At 35.2% G+C, this 22,082-nt stretch overlaps 1 protein-coding gene across 1 annotated transcript in view; it reads right to left on the bottom strand.

Moving 5' to 3' along the window:
* LOC122803970 (acrosin-like) overlaps positions 1 to 21,820 on the bottom strand; it is a 165,979-nt gene extending 144,159 nt beyond the window's left edge. Inside the window, exon 1 of the mRNA XM_044073648.1 lies at positions 21,567 to 21,820. Within this exon, the coding sequence (XP_043929583.1) occupies positions 21,567 to 21,820 (254 nt within the window). The remainder of the gene's footprint in view (positions 1 to 21,566) is intronic.
* Between the last annotated feature and the right edge of the window lie 262 nt (positions 21,821 to 22,082).

Below are 22,082 nucleotides of genomic sequence, written 5' to 3'. Positions count from 1 at the left end.
GCAAATTAGATTATTTGCTTATTGTTGGCCTGGTCTAAATGATTTGTGTTCCATTATGGCTATTTTAAAGCTGCGTAGTCTCAATAGATAATTTTTAACAGGATGAATAAGTGTATTTTATTATAATATATCTTTGAGTAGGTAGGCTTACACTATTTTAGTTGAATTAAATTTATTTTATATATTTTTAATAATACATATATGTAAATATAATTTTTATAGAATACACTTATATATGTTTCGAAGTGGGAAGTTTATTTATTTATTTTTATATTAACTGAAGAAAATTAAGAAAACAAGGTACGAAATCCACAAACAGGTAGTCAAGTCACAAGCCCCTCGTTAATAAATGCTAGTTTTATTTTATACAAAAGCGTTTTCGCGACAGTGAAAAACGCAGCTTCATCAGAAAATACCATATTTTCTGATGAAGCTGCGTTTTTCACTGTGGCGAAAACGCTTTTTGTATAAAATAAAACTAGCGTTTATATTAACGAGGGGCTTGTTGGACTTGTGACTACCTGTTTGTGGATTTCATACCTTATTTTTATATTAATGTATAGTTGTATTTACTTGTTGATACATCTTTGTGGTGATTATTGTATTTTTGTGCTGTTGTTTCTTTAAGTATTTTTAAAATGAGGGGCGTAATGTCAGCTGATCAAATGAAGTTTATTTAAATGGTTAGCTCATAAATTTGTGGTTTTCTGAAGAAGTTCGTACATTGTACGTACGAAAAGCGCTTCATAGTATTTGTGTTTTCAAATTAAATTAGTTCAACGGACCTCTGGATTCCCTTTGTGTGGTTTATAAGTTTTATTTTCTGTTTGGTGCCGAGCATGTCAAGTCCGGGAAATTCTGAAGGTTCCGTAGAACTGATACCCACTTTGCCCCAGTCTGAAGCTACTGAGAATTCTGAAAAGGATACCAGTATGTTAGTCTTAATTCAGAATCTAGCTCAACAAGTTGAGAGACTCACTGAAAAGGTGGACTGACTTTCGGGTCCTACACCGTTAGTACAACAGCCTGTTTTACTACAACAACTGCCGCATAATGCTAACAACGCCAACTGTAATGGATTATCTTCTCTTTTGAATTTTGGCGCCATTAATCCTGTTTGTAGCGGAGCGGTAAGAACTGACTGCAGCCCTCCCTCTAGCTCCGCTGCAAGCATTCCTTGTGCTCAGAGACTACCGCTTACCCCAGTGACACAGTCTGGTTCTGCTTCTGGGAATAATGGAGTGCAGGCTAACGATAATGCCAGATTGAATATAAGTAATGGCATCGAACCAACATATGCTTCTGTTGCAATGAATTTAGATACTAATAATGCGAATAACCCAGGGCTTATTGGATTACCAAACCTAAATGATTGGCTTAACACTACCAATGGATGGCAACCTACTAATTCGAACAATGGATTGGTGAGTCTGGCTAGGGATATTAATAATATTGCTAATTTACTTAATTCATTTGATCAAGTGTTATTCAAATATAAAAAACTTGCTCTTGAAATTGACTGTTTTACTGAATGCATAAGACTTCAAATAGTACCTAAGGGACTACGGATATGGCAATATCCAACTGGTTTAGTCCCTAATTCTAACTTTCACTTAGATCTAATTAAGTTATTTAATAAACAAGAGCTGGAACTTATCGAATTGATGAAGTCTAATTATGCCTTAATGAATGAAGAACTCAAAGATAATATTACTTTGCTTGATACTCAAATTAAATTTCATCCTGATTTTTTTAGATATAAGTTTGAGTATTCAAAGATTTTTGAGACTATTGACTTTTTATTTTTAAAGCCAGATTGACTAAAAATAAGAAAATTCCAAGAGACTGCCAACAATATGATCAGGATATTGCCTACCCAATCCCTCCACCAGCGCAACAATGGAATGGACAGAAACTCAGAGTGGTGATGGACAGAAGTAATGTAGTTCACCCTGATACAAATCCATCTTGTCCTATTTCGGATGTTCAACCAGGTACAGTTCAACATATACTAGATACTTCTGTTATAAATATTAGTCAACCACTACCATCAACTTCTTTTTCAAGTATTAACGTAATAATAGTAATGGGTCTAATAATGAGGAAGGTTTAAGAAGAAGTGATCGTCTCCTAAACCAATCTAAGAGCAATAACAATGGTTCAATTTCAAATAACATTCGTGTGAATTCTAAACAATCGGGTTTTCAGAGGGGGAAAACCCAGAACAGATGGAATCAGAAGAAGAGATACGGCAAATGGAAATAGTTGATGGGGACCCCACAATAACTTACCATATTATAAAGAATTCCGAGGGTGACTTTTCAATTTATAACTATTCTTCCATGTTTGTGTCTACTGATATAGCCAACCTTTTAGCTAAAGGTCTTACTTTTGTACCCTTGAGAAATATGAACATTACTAACTGTGTTCTGGACTTAAAGTTGTATGTTTGAAAACTTAATTTGGCAATTTTATTGGGGAATACCTTTTCATATAATGATGGTCCACATAGAGTTCCCAGCACCTTTAATCCACCATTGCATAATACTTTATCTATGTATGAAAATATGTGTGAATTAGATCTCAGACATATGCATCATTCAGGTAATAATAATAATAAGAATAATCTTACCCTAGATGAAGTTGAATGGCTAAAATATTTAAATGAGACTAATGTACGGATTATGAAACCAGATAAAGGCAGTGGCCTGGTCTTTATGGATCAGGTCGATTATATCAACAAAATGGAGTCTATGCTACTTTCGGATTCATATGTACAAGTCTCTTTAAATGAATATAACCAAGTTATACACAGAATTAAAGGATATATTAATGATTTATACATAGAGCAAAAGATCGATATTGATATGTATGACTACTTGGTTATGCCTTCACCTATTGTGCCAGTGTTGTTTGGGATACCAAAAATCCATAAGGATTTGATAGATCCCCATTTAGACCAATTGTGAATGGTAGAAATAGTTCAACTTATGCGTGCGAAAGTGATTGATGGGGTTCTTAAAAGATATGTTGATCTTGAACCAACTATTTGTAAAGATTCATGGTCCTTTTTAAGGAAGGTTAATGAGCTTACTTTTAATAAAAATGCTAATCTACTCACAATAGATGTTAAGGACCTCTATACTGTTATTCTCCAAGATATAGGTATTGAATGGGTGTCGTTGAACTTAAGAAAGATGAATGCTTCACCCTCTGAAATTTGGTTAATAGAGGAACTACTGACAATAGTCCTAGCACATAACTATATTACATTTAATAATAAATTTTATCATCAAAAGACGGAGTTGCTATGGGCTCTCCCTGTGGATCAAGTTTTGTGAACTTGGTCATGAGTTATTGGGAAAAATAATTTGTTCTTGTGGAGACAGATTTAACCTCCAAAATAATTTTTTATACTAGGTATCTGGATGATATCTTTATTTTATTGGAGGGTGATAAGGAAGTGGCAGATAAACTTGTTGATTATCTTAATTCTAGCACAGATTTTCTTGAATTTACTTTTAAATATGAAGAAAAGGAAATTGCTTATTTAGATGTATTACTAATGAAGAATATTGTGACTCAAAGGTTTGAATCAAAAATTTATAGGAAATTATCCTATTCTAATACATTTCTACATTTCACTAGTGCTCACCCTTTATATCAAAAGAAATCTATGATTAAAAGTCAGGCAGTTAGAGCTGCCAGGATGATCACTAGTAACGAAGATTTCTTAGATGAATGTAGAAATTTGAAAGATATGTTTCTTAATAGAGCATATCCTCTTGAATTTATTAATAATATTCTAGAGGAAGTAATAGCCAAAAGATATAGTGGCTTTTATAAACCTATAATAACTCAGTATGAAGGTGTTGTTAACTCTCTTACTTTATCTACTGAGGCATCTATTTTGAATCCTTTAGATGACCCTAACATTCCTCTAGCCTTTGAATATAGTCTTACTCTTACTTTTTGCTCTGACTTTAATTCTTTAAAGGATATTTTTGTAAAAAATTGGAATATCCTAAAAGAAGATAAGGATATTATAGCAAAAGTTGGTATGACACCTAAATTTACTGTTAGGCGTGATCGAATTTTAAACAAATTCTAGATACTATTAATAATAGATCTGTTATTAGGAATAGTCAAAAGGGTATGAATAGTTGTGGTCATTGTCCCTACTCTAAGTTTATAATGGTAGGAAATTCTATTAACATAGAGAATTTCACTTTAAAAAGTAAATCTAAAACTAATTGTAACTCAAAAATGATTGTTTATGTTGCCAAATGTCAGTTATGTTCATGTTTTACGTCGGTAAAACTATCCGACGACTTAGAGATAGGATATATGAACATAATTATAATATAAGGAAAGGTTTACTTGATAATGCCTTGGCAAAACATGTGTCTGAATATCCTACACACACTTTTAAATTCTGGGTACTTGATCAAATAATACCTAATATTAGAGGTGGACCTACCGAATTACAATTAGATCGACTAGAATTAATATGGCAAATTAGATTATTTGCTTATTGTTGGCCTGGTCTAAATGATTTGTGTTCCATTATGGCTATTTTAAAGCTGCGTAGTCTCAATAGATAATTTTTAACAGGATGAATAAGTGTATTTTATTATAATATATCTTTGAGTAGGTAGGCTTACAATATTTTAGTTGAATTAAATTTATTTTATATATTTTTAATAATACATATATGTAAATATAATTTTTATAGAATACACTTATATATGTTTCGAAGTGGGAAGTTTATTTATTTATTTTTATATTAACTGAAGAAAATTAAGAAAACAAGGTACGAAATCCACAAACAGGTAGTCACAAGTCCAACAAGCCCCTCGTTAATATAAACGCTAGTTTTATTTTATACAAAAAGCGTTTTCGCCACAGTGAAAAACGCAGCTTCATCAGAAAATACCATATTTTCTGATGAAGCTGCGTTTTTCACTGTGGCAAAAACGCTTTTTGTATAAAATAAAACTAGCGTTTATATTAACGAGGGGCTTGTTGGACTTGTGACTACCTGTTTGTGGATTTCATACCTTATTTTTATATTAATGTATAGTTGTATTTACTTGTTGATACATCTTTGTGGTGATTATTGTATTTTTGTGCTGTTGTTTCTTTAAGTATTTTTAAAATGAGGGGCGTAATGTCAGCTGATCAAATGAAGTATATTTAAATGGTTAGCTCATAAATTTGTGGTTTTCTGAAGAGGTTCGTACATTGTACGTACGAAAAGCGCTTCATAGTATTTGTGTTTTCAAATTAAATTAGTTCAACGGACCTCTGGATTCCCTTTGTGTGGTTTATAAGTTTTATTTTCTGTTTGGTGCCGAGCATGTCAAGTCCGGGAAATTCTGAAGGTTCCGTAGAACTGATACCCACTTCGCCCCAGTCTGAAGCTACTGAGAATTCTGAAAAGGATACCAGTATGTTAGTCTTAATTCAGAATCTAGCTCAACAAGTTGAGAGACTCACTGAAAAGGTGGACTGACTTTCGGGTCCTACACCGTTAGTACAACAGCCTGTTTTACTACAACAACTGCCGCATAATGCTAACAACACCAACTGTAATGGATTATCTTCTCTTTTGAATTTTGGCGCCATTAATCCTGTTTGTAGCGGAGCGGTAAGAACTGACTGCAGCCCTCCCTCTAGCTCCGCTGCAAGCATTCCTTGTGCTCAGAGACTACCGCTTACCCCAGTGACACAGTCTGGTTCTGCTTCTGGGAATAATGGAGTGCAGGCTAACGATAATGCCAGATTGAATATAAGTAATGGCATCGAACCAACATATGCTTCTGTTGCAATGAATTTAGATACTAATAATGCGAATAACCCAGGGCTTATTGGATTACCAAACCTAAATGATTGGCTTAACACTACCAATGGATGGCAACCTACTAATTGAACAATGGATTGGTGAGTCCGCTAGGGATATTAATAATATTGCTAATTTACTTAATTCATTTGATTAAGTGTTATTCAAATATAAAAAACTTGCTCTTGAAATTGACTATTTTACTGAATGCATAAGACTTCAAATAGTACCTAAGGGACTACGGATATGGCAATATCCAACTGGTTTAGTCCCTAATTCTAACTTTCACTTAGATCTAATTAAGTTATTTAATAAACAAGAGCTGGAACTTATCGAATTGATGAAGTCTAATTATGCCTTAATGAATGAAGAACTCAAAGATAATATTACTTTGCTTGATACTCAAATTAAATTTCATCCTGATTTTTTTAGATATAAGTTTGAGTATTCAAAGATTTTTGAGACTATTGACTTTTTTATTTTTAAAGCCAGATTGACTAAAAATAAGAAAATTCCAAGAGACTGCCAACAATATGATCAGGATATTGCCTACCCAATCCCTCCACCAGCGCAACAATGGAATGGACAGAAACTCAGAGTGGTGATGGACAGAAGTAATGTAGTTCACCCTGATACAAATCCATCTTGTCCTATTTCGGATGTTCAACCAGGTACAGTTCAACATATACTAGATACTTCTGTTATAAATATTAGTCAACCACTACCATCAACTTCTTTTTCAAGTATTAACGATAATAATAGTAATGGGTCTAATAATGAGGAAGGTTTAAGAAGAAGTGATCGTCTCCTAAACCAATCTAAGAGCAATAACAATGGTTCAATTTCAAATAACATTCGTGTGAATTCTAAACAATCGGGTTTTCAGAGGGGGAAAACCCAGAACAGATGGAATCAGAAGAAGAGATACGGCAAATGGAAATAGTTGATGGGGACCCCACAATAACTTACCATATTATAAAGAATTCCGAGGGTGACTTTTCAATTTATAACTATTCTTCCATGTTCGTGTCTACTGATATAGCCAACCTTTTAGCTAAAGGTCTTACTTTTGTACCCTTGAGAAATATGAACATTACTAACTGTGTTCTGGACTTAAAGTTGTATGTTTGAAAACTTAATTTGGCAATTTTATTGGGGAATACCTTTTCATATAATGATGGTCCACATAGAGTTCCCAGCACCTTTAATCCACCATTGCATAATACTTTATCTATGTATGAAAAAATGTGTGAATTAGATCTCAGACATATGCATCATTCAGGTAATAATAATAAGAAGAATACTCTTACCCTAGATGAAGTTGAATGGCTAAAATATTTAAATGAGACTAATGTACGGATTATGAAACCAGATAAAGGCAGTGGCCTGGTCTTTATGGATCAGGTCGATTATATCAACAAAATGGAGTCTATGCTACTTTCGGATTCATATGTACAAGTCTCTTTAAATGAATATAACCAAGTTATACACAGAATTAAAGGATATATTAATGATTTATACATAGAGCAAAAGATCGATATTGATATGTATGACTACTTGGTTATGCCTTCACCTATTGTGCCAGTGTTGTTTGGGATACCAAAATCCATAAGGATTTGATAGATCCCCATTTAGACCAATTGTGAATGGTAGAAATAGTTCAACTTATGCGTGTGCGAAAGTGATTGATGGGGTTCTTAAAAGATATGTTGATCTTGAACCAACTATTTGTAAAGATTCATGGTCCTTTTTAAGGAAGGTTAATGAGCTTACTTTTAATAAAAATGCTAATCTACTCACAATAGATGTTAAGGACCTCTATACTGTTATTCCCCAAGATATAGGTATTGAATGGGTGTCGTTGAACTTAAGAAAGATGAATGCTTCACCCTCTGAAATTTGGTTAATAGAGGAACTACTGACAATAGTCCTAGCACATAACTATATTACATTTAATAATAAATTTTATCATCAAAAGACGGGAGTTGCTATGGGCTCTCCCTGTGGATCAAGTTTTGTGAACTTGGTCATGAGTTATTGGGAAAAATAATTTGTTCTTGTGGAGACAGATTTAACCTCCAAAATAATTTTTTATACTAGGTATCTGGATGATATCTTTATTTTATTGGAGGGTGATAAGGAAGTGGCAGATAAACTTGTTGATTATCTTAATTCTAGCACAGATTTTCTTGAATTTACTTTTAAATATGAAGAAAAGGAAATTGCTTATTTAGATGTATTACTAATGAAGAATATTGTGACTCAAAGGTTTGAATCAAAAATTTATAGGAAATTATCCTATTCTAATACATTTCTACATTTCACTAGTGCTCACCCTTTATATCAAAAGAAATCTATGATTAAAAGTCAGGCAGTTAGAGCTGCCAGGATGATCACTAGTAACGAAGATTTCTTAGATGAATGTAGAAATTTGAAAGATATGTTTCTTAATAGAGCATATCCTCTTGAATTTATTAATAATATTCTAGAGGAAGTAATAGCCAAAAGATATAGTGGCTTTTATAAACCTATAATAACTCAGTATGAAGGTGTTGTTAACTCTCTTACTTTATCTACTGAGGCATCTATTTTGAATCCTTTAGATGACCCTAACATTCCTCTACCCTTTGAATATAGTCTTACTCTTACTTTTTGCTCTGACTTTAATTCTTTAAAGGATATTTTTGTAAAAAATTGGAATATCCTAAAAGAAGATAAGGATATTATAGCAAAAGTTGGTATGACACCTAAATTTACTGTTAGGCGTGATCGGAATTTTAAACAAATTCTAGATACTATTAATAATAGATCTGTTATTAGGAATAGTCAAAAGGGTATGAATAGTTGTGGTCATTGTCCCTACTCTAAGTTTATAATGGTAGGAAATTCTATTAACATAGAGAATTTCACTTTAAAAAGTAAATCTAAAACTAATTGTAACTCAAAAATGATTGTTTATGTTGCCAAATGTCAGTTATGTTCATGTTTTTACGTCGGTAAAACTATCCGACGACTTAGAGATAGGATATATGAACATAATTATAATATAAGGAAAGGTTTACTTGATAATGCCTTGGCAAAACATGTGTCTGAATATCCTACACACACTTTTAAATTCTGGGTACTTGATCAAATAATACCTAATATTAGAGGTGGACCTACCGAATTACAATTAGATCGACTAGAATTAATATGGCAAATTAGATTATTTGCTTATTGTTGGCCTGGTCTAAATGATTTGTGTTCCATTATGGCTATTTTAAAGCTGCGTAGTCTCAATAGATAATTTTTAACAGGATGAATAAGTGTATTTTATTATAATATATCTTTGAGTAGGTAGGATTACACTATTTTAGTTGAATTAAATTTATTTTATATAATTTTAATAATACATATATGTAAATATAATTTTTATAGAATACACTTATATATGTTTAGAAGTGGGAAGTTTATTTATTTATTTTTATATTAACTGAAGAAAATTAAAAAACAAGGTACGAAATCCACAAACAGGTAGTCACAAGTCCAACAAGCCCCTCGTTAATATAAACGCTAGTTTTATTTTATACAAAAAGCATTTTCGCCACAGTGAAAAACGCAGCTTCATCAGAAAATACCATATTTTCTGATGAAGCTGCGTTTCACTGTGAAAATGCTTTTGTATAAAATAAAACTAGCTTATATTAACGAGGGCTTGTTGGACTTGTGACTACCTGTTTGTGATTTCATCTTATTTTTATATTAATGTATAGTTGTATTTACTTGTTGATACATCTTTGTGGTGATTATTGTATTTTTGTGCTGTTGTTTCTTTAAGTATTTTTAAAATGAGGGGCGTAATGTCAGCTGATCAAATGAAGTTTATTTAAATGGTTAGCTCATAAATTTGTGGTTTTCTGAAGAAGTTCGTACATTGTACGTACGAAAAGCGCTTCATAGTATTTGTGTTTTCAAATTAAATTAGTTCAACGGACCTCTGGATTCCCTTTGTGTGGTTTATAAGTTTTATTTTCTGTTTGGTGCCGAGCATGTCAAGTCCGGGAAATTCTGAAGGTTCCGTAGAACTGGTACCCACTTCGCCCCAGTCTGAAGCTACTGAGAATTCTGAAAAGGATACCAGTATGTTAGTCTTAATTCAGAATCTAGCTCAACAAATTGAGAGACTCACTGAAAAGGTGGACTGACTTTCGGGTCCTACACCGTTAGTACAACAGCCTGTTTTACTACAACAACTGCCGCATAATGCTAACAACGCCAACTGTAATGGATTATCTTCTCTTTTGAATTTTGGCGCCATTAATCCTGTTTGTAGCGGAGCGGTAAGAACTGACTGCAGCCCTCCCTCTAGCTCCGCTGCAAGCATTCCTTGTGCTCAGAGACTACCGCTTACCCCAGTGACACAGTCTGGTTCTGCTTCTGGGAATAATGGAGTGCAGGCTAACGATAATGCCAGATTGAATATAAGTAATGGCATCGAACCAACATATGCTTCTGTTGCAATGAATTTAGATACTAATAATGCGAATAACCCAGGGCTTATTGGATTACCAAACCTAAATGATTGGCTTAACACTACCAATGGATGGCAACCTACTAATTCGAACAATGGATTGGTGAGTCCGGCTAGGGATATTAATAATATTGCTAATTTACTTAATTCATTTGATCAAGTGTTATTCAAATATAAAAAAACTTGCTCTTGAAATTGACTATTTTACTGAATGCATAAGACTTCAAATAGTACCTAAGGGACTATGGATATGGCAATATCCAACTGGTTTAGTCCCTAATTCTAACTTTCACTTAGATCTAATTAAGTTATTTAATAAACAAGAGCTGGAACTTATCGAATTGATGAAGTCTAATTATGCCTTAATGAATGAAGAACTCAAAGATAATATTACTTTGCTTGATACTCAAATTAAATTTCATCCTGATTTTTTTAGATATAAGTTTGAGTATTCAAAGATTTTTGAGACTATTGACTTTTTTATTTTTAAAGCCAGATTGACTAAAAATAAGAAAATTCCAAGAGACTGCCAACAATATGATCAGGATATTGCCTACCCAATCCCTCCACCAGCGCAACAATGGAATGGACAGAAACTCAGAGTGGTGATGGACAGAAGTAATGTAGTTCACCCTGATACAAATCCATCTTGTCCTATTTCGGATGTTCAACCAGGTACAGTTCAACATATACTAGATACTTCTGTTTCAAATATTAGTCAACCACTACCATCAACTTCTTTTTCAAGTATTAACGATAATAATAGTAATGGGTCTAATAATGAGGAAGGTTTAAGAAGAAGTGATCGTCTCCTAAACCAATCTAAGAGCAATAACAATGGTTCAATTTCAAATAACATTCGTGTGAATTCTAAACAATCGGGTTTTCAGAGGGGGAAAACCCAGAACAGATGGAATCAGAAGAAGAGATACGGCAAATGGAAATAGTTGATGGGGACCCCACAATAACTTACCATATTATAAAGAATTCCGAGGGTGACTTTTCAATTTATAACTATTCTTCCATGTTCGTGTCTACTGATATAGCCAACCTTTTAGCTAAAGGTCTTACTTTTGTACCCTTGAGAAATATGAACATTACTAACTGTGTTCTGGACTTAAAGTTGTATGTTTGAAAACTTAATTTGGCAATTTTATTGGGGAATACCTTTTCATATAATGATGGTCCACATAGAGTTCCCAGCACCTTTAATCCACCATTGCATAATACTTTATCTATGTATGAAAAAATGTGTGAATTAGATCTCAGACATATGCGTCATTCAGGTAATAATAATAAGAAGAATACTCTTACCCTAGATGAAGTTGAATGGCTAAAATATTTAAATGAGACTAATGTACGGATTATGAAACCAGATAAAGGCAGTGGCCTGGTCTTTATGGATCAGGTCGATTATATCAACAAAATGGAGTCTATGCTACTTTCGGATTCATATGTACAAGTCTCTTTAAATGAATATAACCAAGTTATACACAGAATTAAAGGATATATTAATGATTTATACATAGAGCAAAAGATCGATATTGATATGTATGACTACTTGGTTATGCCTTCACCTATTGTGCCAGTGTTGTTTGGGATACCAAAAATCCATAAGGATTTGATAGATCCCCCATTTAGACCAATTGTGAATGGTAGAAATAGTTCAACTTATGCGTGTGCGAAAGTGATTGATGGGGTTCTTAAAAGATATGTTGATCTTGAACCAACTATTTGTAAAGATTCATGGTCCTTTTTAAGGAAGGTTAATGAGCTTACTTTTAATAAAAATGCTAATCTACTCACAATAGATGTTAAGGACCTCTATACTGTTATTCCCCAAGATATAGGTATTGAATGGGTGTCGTTGAACTTAAGAAAGATGAATGCTTCACCCTCTGAAATTTGGTTAATAGAGGAACTACTGACAATAGTCCTAGCACATAACTATATTACATTTAATAATACATTTTATCATCAAAAGACGGGAGTTGCTATGGGCTCTCCCTGTGGATCAAGTTTTGTGAACTTGGTCATGAGTTATTGGGAAAAATAATTTGTTCTTGTGGAGACAGATTTAACCTCCAAAATATTTTTTTATACTAGGTATCTGGATGATATCTTTATTTTATTGGAGGGTGATAAGGAAGTGGCAGATAAATTTGTTGATTATCTTAATTCTAGCACAGATTTTCTTGAATTTACTTTTAAATATGAAGAAAAGGAAATTGCTTATTTAGATGTATTACTAATGAAGAATATTGTGACTCAAAGGTTTGAATCAAAAATTTATAGGAAATTATCCTATTCTAATACATTTCTACATTTCACTAGTGCTCACCCTTTATATCAAAAGAAATCTGTGATTAAAAGTCAGGCAGTTAGAGCTGCCAGGATGATCACTAGTAACAAAGATTTCTTAGATGAATGTAGAAATTTGAAAGATATGTTTCTTAATAGAGCATATCCTCTTGAATTTATTAATAATATTCTAGAGGAAGTAATAGCCAAAAGATATAGTGGCTTTTATAAACCTATAATAACTCAGTATGAAGGTGTTGTTAACTCTCTTACTTTATCTACTGAGGCATCTATTTTGAATCCTTTAGATGACCCTAACACTCCTCTACCCTTTGAATATAGTCTTACTCTTACTTTTTGCTCTGACTTTAATTCTTTAAAGGATATTTTTGTAAAAAATTGGAATATCCTAAAAGAAGATAAGGATATTATAGCAAAAGTTGGTATGACACCTAAATTTACTGTTAGGCGTGATCGGAATTTTAAACAAATTCTAGATACTATTAATAATAGATCTGTTATTAGGAATAGTCAAAAGGGTATGAATAGTTGTGGTCATTGTCCCTACTGTAAGTTTATAATGGCAGGAAATTCTATTAACATAGAGAATTTCACTTTAAAAAGTAAATCTAAAACTAATTGTAACTCAAAAATGATTGTTTATGTTGCCAAATGTCAGTTATGTTCATGTTTTTACGTCAGTAAAACTATCCGATGACATAGAGATAGGATATACGAACATAATTATAATATAAGGAAAGGTTTACTTGATAATGCCTTGGCAAAACATGTGTCTGAATATCCTACACACACTTTTAAATTCTGGGTACTTGATCAAATAATACCTAATATTAGAGGTGGACCTACCGAATTACAATTAGATCGACTAGAATTAATATGGCAAATTAGATTATTTGCTTATTGTTGGCCTGGTCTAAATGATTTGTGTTCCATTATGGCTATTTTAAAGCTGCGTATTCTCAATAGATAATTTTTAACAGGATGAATAAGTGTATTTTATTATAATATATCTTTGAGTAGGTAGGCTTACACTATTTTAGTTGAATTAAATTTATTTTATATATTTTTAATAATACATATATGTAAATATAATTTTTATAGAATACACTTATATATGTTTAGAAGTGGGAAGTTTATTTATTTATTTTTATATTAATGTATAGTTGTATTTACTTGTTGATACATCTTTGTGGTGATTATTGTAATTTTGTGCTGTTGTTTCTTTAAGTATTTTTAAAATGAGGGGTGTAATGTCAGCTGATCAAATGAAGTTTATTTAGATGGTTAGCTCATAAATTTGTGGTTTTCTGAAGAAGTTCGTACATTGTACGTACGAAAAGCGCTTCATAGTATTTGTGTTTTCAAATTAAATTAGTTCAACGGACCTCTGGATTCCCTTTGTGTGGTTTATAAGTTTTATTTTCTGTTTGGTGCCGAGTATGTTTTATTAAAGTTATTTTGTTTTAGCTGTGGTGGTTGAGCACTTGTTTTTTTCTACAATTATATTTGTTTTTAAGTGTCATGCCTTTACTGAGTTAGTCTCCCTTCTTTCTGCATTTTGTATTTCAACCATGCTTTGCTAGAAATTGGTCAATATTAATGAATTACAATCAGTGCTCTATCCCGGTAAATAAATATAAGTGGAAAACTAATTAACTAGTTAACTAATTAACTTCCTCATCAAATAAATAACTGTGAAATCACTCTTTATAACATACAGTCTGCCATTCACTTTTAGTCAAATTATAAATTACATGTTATTTAGAACAAACTATCAAATATTGTATTACTTCCTTTTTTACTACATCATTTCAGACTTTTAAACTATGTTGCAGTAACAATAACATCTACCAAGGACTTACCAAAGACAATATCCAAAAGCACAGAAAAAAAAAACATTTTAACTGTAATTTTCTGATGAAAAATAAATACCTCAAAGAACTTCAGAAATGGATATTTTCAAAGTGAGAATTAATTTTAGTCATTTTATCAGCAGAAACAAACAAAGCCTTTTCTTGAAACTTTAGCTCTTTGGTGAAGTAAGTATAATTTGTACTCTTGTCACGATTTACTGCAGAAGCCAGGCTTGTTTGTGAAACAGTCATATGTGCAATCACGAATGTCTGAATGCAAGGCTTTTTCTCAACAGTTACTGCTGTTCTGGGGATTTCTGCAGATGGTGCAGACTTGAAGTTGGCATATATAAACAGCAGTGGGTACAGGATGCTTGCCTCCTGCAAGAAAACACTTTTTTTTTCATTTTTGTATGTATGAATCCTGAGGAATGATATAGAAGGGTTTAGAGTTGGCTTAATGGTTAAGGTGTTTGCCTTCCAAACACAAGATACAAGCTCTGATTCTCAATTTTAAGGGAGATTTGCTTGGCTTAAAATAACTCAAAAAAGTAACTAGCTTAGTATCACCTTTGAACATACGAATGCTGTTGTAAAGTGACCATAACTGAGATGACAGCTTGTCAGGAAGCCATTTAGTATGTTATTGTTATGTATTATTCATAGTTGTCATTTATAAAGTGCTTTATGTTATTAACAATACAACAAATGAGCTCTTGTTTAAGAATAATGGATTTCAGAAGAAACACTTTAGAAAGTTTCTCAGGGTGCAGCATGCCACCAAGAGAAAGATTTAGAGGAATACATGCATAAAGAGAAGAGAAGTTGCCGATATATGAACATCCTATCAACAAAAGGTGCTCTTTCTAAATGCTGATACAATAGGTGTGTGTCTAGAACAATAGGTTATTTCAGATTGTTAGCTAGAATGGCAGTTGCTCAAAGCACATCTGAATGAGGTAACGTGACAGCGTAACTTTACTCTGGACTAGTAGGTCTGTTTGAGGATAAGAAAGGAAAATGAGGCATACCCAGATATCCACAATGCAATTTGTAAAACAGGGAATAAAAACATTTTTATAGTCAGGGAAGTATAGCTTATTAAACGTCAGGGATTCACATTGTTGTGCAATCAATCAATAGCATGTGTTATGTTGTAGCGGATAGGTGAACGGTATAATTTCTGAGCAGATTGGGTGTTGAAATACTGTAAAAAAAGTTTCAAGACATGTTTATAGGCATTCTTGCCTCATGATGTCAACATGATGCAATGTCACATGGCGTGAATTCAGGGTATGAGTTTCAAGGACCACCAAACCTGTTAGCACAGCTGCTATTCAAGCATCAGTGTGCACCTTTAAGAAGGAAGAAATTTAGCAAGCCTGTGTGCCAAATCCCACTAAGATTTATAAAGTAATGTATTCAGTGGGGCAAGACCTTGTATGTGGTCTTGCCTCTATTATGGACATACAGTTTGTCATTTACAAACTATTATACAAATCAATTCACCACCGTATTTTAATTTATTTTTATTTAACATTTCTTTACCAGGGAAGTCTAACTTGGAACAAAGCCAATTTTCAGTGGAGGCCTGGGGAGAAACACTCTAGATGCATGTCTTTGAAGTATCATATGGGATTCAAAGATGGTATATCACCTGTGTATTAGTTGGTGCCAGTAAGGTACACTATAGGACTCCATCTGCATACAGTCAGATAATGTATTGTTTGTAATAGCAGAGATCTCCCTCCCTCACTGACTTATTGTTCAGCACATTGTTTATAGCAGTGATCCCCCTCCCTCACTGATTAATTGCCCAGCATACTGTTTGCAACAGCAGTGATCCCCCTCCCTCACTGATGTATTGTTCAGAACATTGTTTGTAATAGCAGCGATCCCCCTCCCCCACTGATGTATTGTCCAGCACATTGTTTGTAATAGCAGTGATCCCCCTTCCTCACTGACGTATTGATCAGCACATTGTTTGTAATAGCAGTGATCCCCCTTCCTCACTGATGTATTAATCAGCAAATTGTTTGTAATAGCAGTGATCCCCCTTCCTCACTGACGTACTGTTCAGCACATTGTTTGTAATAGGTTCATAGGTTCATAGATTAGTACTAAGCTAACTGCCCTTGCGAGCCATTCTAGGCCTAGCCAGTTATCCCTTGTGAGACTCAAACCCTGCACTTTGTGTTTGTAAGACAAACACCTTAACCATTAGGTCACCCTCCCTAATAGCAGCCATCCCCTCCCTTAGTGATCCCCCTCCCTTACTGACGTATTGTCCAGCACATTGTTTGTTATAGCAGCGATACCCCTCCCCCACTGATGTATTGTCCATCACATTGTTTGTAATAGCAGTGATCCCTCTCCCTCATTGACTTATTGTTCAGCACATTGTTTGTAATAGTAGCGATCCCCCTCCCTCACTGATGTATTGTCCAGCACATTGTTTGTAATAGCAGTGATCCCCCTCCCTCACTGACCTATTGCCAAGCACATTGTTTGTAATAGCAACGATCCCCCTCCCTCACCGATCTATTGTTCAGCACATTGTTTGTAATAGCAGCAATCCCCCCTCCCTCACTGGTGCATTGTTCAGCACATACAGTAAGAAACAGCAATGTTGAAATTAAAAAAGAAAATGTTTTTATTTCCATTGTATAATAGAAAAAATATGCAAACAATAAGGATTTGCTGTGTTATACAAACTTATTAATGCAAGCATATTTCCCTGCCCCGATAAAGTGGTTCGCCCTGTGGGTACTTGCAGAGCAATAGATTCGCTCATTACCGTACTTCGGTAATGATACTAGGTGCATTGCCTTATGTAATGACTAAGTTGTTATAAATCACAGTCAAACATGTTGATAATGTACATCATCGATGGGGAAAACCTCTATAGTAACTAAATGATGCCTTACAATGTTGCAGGTGTCGTGCTGTGATGCCATGTAGCACAACGCAGAGTAGCAGCTGACTGGCTGCAGATAAGCAGGTGTCCAGAACATATTCCAACATGCCACCAGTGGCATCCAGCTGTGCAAGGGACCCTTTACGACTTTAAACACACAATTTGATGATGGTGTGGATGAGTGACAGTGTGGATTCAGATGCATTTTCTGCTATAGTCTGTGGGTTTCATAATCACCATATAGCTGAAACACCTGATGTTCTTAAGGGGTGATTTGCATACATCCCATGTGCCTCTAATACAAGAGGTTTAAGGTATCACACAGTGGAAATTCTAGCCCGTCTAGATTTTTCTTGTAGTTTTTACTGATTGTTCTTTTCTGTGTGACCTTTTTACTCATTGTTTTGGATTCATATGGTTGTCATGAGCCATGGCTCCAGATTTTCTTTAGACAACTGTTTAATAAAGGATGAAAGTGCTAAAGGTGCTACATTGGAGACTTGTGTTTATCACTGGTTTTTGTTTTTGGGGGGGGGGGTTGCAAATGTCCTTGAAGGAAATCTCCCCACACAAATCACTAATATAAGTCATATGTATGTGAGATTGGGAATCATGGATACTGCCTGGGTGGTGCTGTAGTGATTTAGGGGTTCTACACTGTGCATTACAGACCTCTAATGCATTATGTGTAATATCCTGTGCATTACACACTGCCTGCCAGTTGATAGAGTGGAATTCCTTATGGTTGATATATCATTGTCCCTGTGTCTTAAATGGGGCCTTGATAGTGATACAGGTGCAGTCAATGGCACCCAGTACCTCTGAGAAATAAGCTATTTCACCAAATGCCACAATATGTTGTTTCTGTTCTCTGTTTATTAGTTTAAAAGAGCATTTTTTTAAATCTGTTCCTATTTTGGAGCCTTTGCCTCACAATTATTTTGGACTTTGCCCAGATTTCTTATTCTAAGAGGTTGAGAACTATGTAGAAGTCAAAAGACGTGTTTCTTTCCAGTATTGAGTCCATTATCAGTTTGGTTCTGTTTGAATCTCTGTGTCTAAATTAACACATGGAAAACTAACACAAGTTTGCATTTTGCAGTTGTCTGCTAAAATGAATATTTCTTCTTCTTCTTCTTCTTCTTCTTCTTCTTCTTCTTCTTCTTCTTCTTTTAGCTGCTCCCATTAGGGGTTGCCACAGCGGATCATCTGTTTTCATTTCTTTCTGTCCTCAGCATTTTGCTCTGTCACACCAACCGCCTGCATATCCTCTCACCACAACCATAAACTTTATCTTAGGCCTTCCCCTTTTCCTCTTACCTGGCAGCTCCATCCTTAGCATCCTCCCAATATACCCAGCATCCCTCCTCAGCACATGTCCAAACCAACGCAATCTCTTCTCTCTGACTTTGTCTCCAAACCGTCCAACCTGAACTGACCCTCTAAATTAGTGATTCCTAATTCTGTCCATCCTCGTTACACCCAATTCAGATCTTAACATCTTTAACTCTGCCACCTCCAGCTCTGACTTCTGACTTTTCATCAATGCCACCGTCTCCAGCCCATACAACATAGCTGATCTCACTACCCTCCTGTAGACCTTCCTTTTCACTTTTACTGGTACTCATCTGTCGCAAATCACTCCTGACACTCTTGTCCACCCACTCTGCCCTGCCTGTAATCTCTTCTTCACCTCTCTTCCACACTCACAATTACTGTGAATTGTTGAAATTAATACTAATAACTGTAAAAAAAGACAGGTTTATAAATCAACATATTCAAATACTTTGTAATAAAATGCCAATGAAATCAATGGAAGTTAGAAAATATGCATTACCTGCATTAATATTTGTAGACAAACAGAGGTCCTAAACTTGATCACTTTCTGTTTTCTGTGAACCTATAATTCATGAGGCATTGATACAAATCTGGTTTTACTTCTAGTTAGTACTAACAGGCAAAAAAGCAAAATTGAAATGAGGCCCCCTGGTAGGTGTGCATGCATGTGTGTGTGTGTGTGTGTGTGTGTGTGTGTGTGTGTGTGTGTGTGTGTGTGTGTGTGTGTGTGTGTGTGTGTGTGTGTGTGTGTGTGTGTGTCTGCACGCGCATGTGTGTGTGTGAGCGTGCTGTGTGTGTGTGTGTGTGTGTGTGTGTGTGTGTGTGTGTGTGTGTGTGTGTGTGTGTGTGTGAATATAGGCATGTATGCATAGTGTGTGTCTGTGTTAGTGTGCATGCGTGTGTGGCCAAAACCAAAGTTGCTGATCACTATCACTTTTAAGCAGTACCTACATGTGGATTACTGCAGCAGTTCTACACATACATTATTGCATTCTGTCTGATTTTCACTTGTGTGCTGTGGCTGTGGTGTTAATTTGTAGCGCAGTAACTACATCTGCAGAACCATGTAGTTTATTTACAGTATAGATAGTATAAGATGATATTCTTGATAACAAGACTAAAGTACCAGCAGCATCCACTACAGCAAATAAAGCACACAACACAGTTTTTGTCACTCACAAGAACACATTACTTCAAAAATCAACATCTACTCCACTGGGTGTGATGCTTATAAAGTATTTAAATACTTCTAATCACTTGAATAACTTATTTTCATTTAAAACATTCTACTATCTTTTTAAAATGGCAGACAGTTAAAACAACAAAGCAACAGAAATAACTAATAATATGTGGAAAAAAATTTGCTGACACTAAACATGCATTGTCAGTATTACTTCAAACCTTAGCCTTCAAAACAATAGGTGTTTTTATTATCCTCACAGTGGCTAATCATTAGGCTGTCCCTACTAGTCAAACAGCTTGCACCCACAAATCCAACCCTACTGGACCTCTGGTGTCCCCACAGTAGGGAGGTCTGTCAGTTGGGAGAGCTCCCACACCAAGGAGGCTTCACTCTGAGTCTGGGCTGCTAGGGTTTGGTACATGCTGGGCAATTGATTGACATGAGTAAGGGAGAGGCCATCATTCTTACAGATGACGGGATTTTCTCTGGCCTAGATCCCTGCTCCTTGTGATGACATCACTAGATGAGTCGGGGGAGGCCATCATTCTTCCAGATGAGGGGATTTTCTCTGGCCTAGATCCCTGCTACTTATGATGACATCACTAAATGAGAGAGGGAGAGACCATCATTCGTACAGATGAGGGGATTTTCCTCTGGCCTAGATCCCTGCTCATTGTGATGACATCACTATCATAGACTACGTAGACATTTGGAGATTATGCCGAGTGCACATCCTTCATGTGGCTGTAGGGTAGTCACACCTTCTCATTTCCTCTTCTCTGCCAGTCCAGCATCCGTTTCTTTCAGTCTCAGCTGGGGCTCATTGGAAGACACCCAGCATGATCCCTCTCCTCTAGGTTAGGAACACCCATCCTCCCTGTCACCTCCTCCAGGTTAGTCACCCCTCCTCCCTGTCACTTCTTCCAGGTTAGGCACACCCCTCCTCCCTGTCACCTCCTCCAGATTAGGCACACCCATCCTCCCTGTCACCTCCTCTAGGATAGACACACCCCTCCTCCCTGTCACCTCCTCCAGGTTAGACACACCCCTCCTCCCTGTCACTCCATCAGTTCCCAGAACAAGTTGTTTGGGCTTAGGTCAGGGCTTTATTATTCTCTATGCCACTGCAGCGACCAAGAACAAAAGTCATTTTTATTGTCACAGAAATCAATCAGATATCTTGGCTTTAAGCTTTTGAACATACTGAGCCACTATATATATATCTTTTTTTAACAAATTCAATGTGCTTAGCTGTCTTTGGCATGTTTTGATATGTCCTAATCACATACTAAATACTGTCTGTTCATCTGGGTGAAGATAATAATATTTTTGCAAACACTGTAATTCTATGCATGCTTCTAAGAATTACTCAGTACTGCTAACAAGCAAACCTGATACGGTTGTGGTATAACAACACACATGACAGAATGGCTTTTGAAGTATAACAAACATATGCTTCCACTGTCCATGGCATAAGGATAACTAATTGTTATTCCATAACTCTCATAATAATTCATGTATCGTTTGATTGTTTTTCTCCTTCACAAGCATATTCCCTTTCTTAGGAAGAGGGTAACAGGCTAGATTGAAAAGGGACTTACTTGCTGGAGGCCTTAAAGCAATGAGCAGCTGTCACAACCCATTGATGGTTCAACAGAGACCCTCCACATGAATGTCGGTGACCACCGTGCCTGTTGGGAAGCTGAATGCTGACGATCCATGGCCAAGCCCCTGGCAATGCATCTTTGCCACCTACAATACGGCTGTGTATGGCTGGTCCAACATCATGACTGCTCCCACAGTTTGGAAACTCTGAATAAAATAACAAAGATTGGAACTCTCTAAGTGCATACATTCTCACAAGTTTAACATTTATAAAATCTGCTAAACATTCTGCAGTTCTGTTGAACTAAGAAAGCAAAAGCAAGAGCAGAGAACACTTTCAATGCAGTCCTGCATTATGCAAGTAACACCACAACGGTTTGTTCATCTCCTTCTCCATTTCAAGAGCATATCCCGTCGGGAAGTAGGCATAAGGAAGGCAGCAGCTCTGGAATGGATGCTGGCTCATTAAAGAGGTCAAAAACATGCGGTATGTGCTACCTTTGTCCTAGCAT

Source organism: Protopterus annectens, chromosome 6.part0 (genome assembly GCF_019279795.1).
Source record: "Protopterus annectens isolate FY-2018-M chromosome 6.part0, PAN1.0, whole genome shotgun sequence".
NCBI classification, from domain to species: domain Eukaryota; kingdom Metazoa; phylum Chordata; order Ceratodontiformes; family Protopteridae; genus Protopterus; species Protopterus annectens.
Note: the sequence above shows the minus strand (reverse complement) of the source record. Positions and strands in the feature narration are given on the sequence as shown.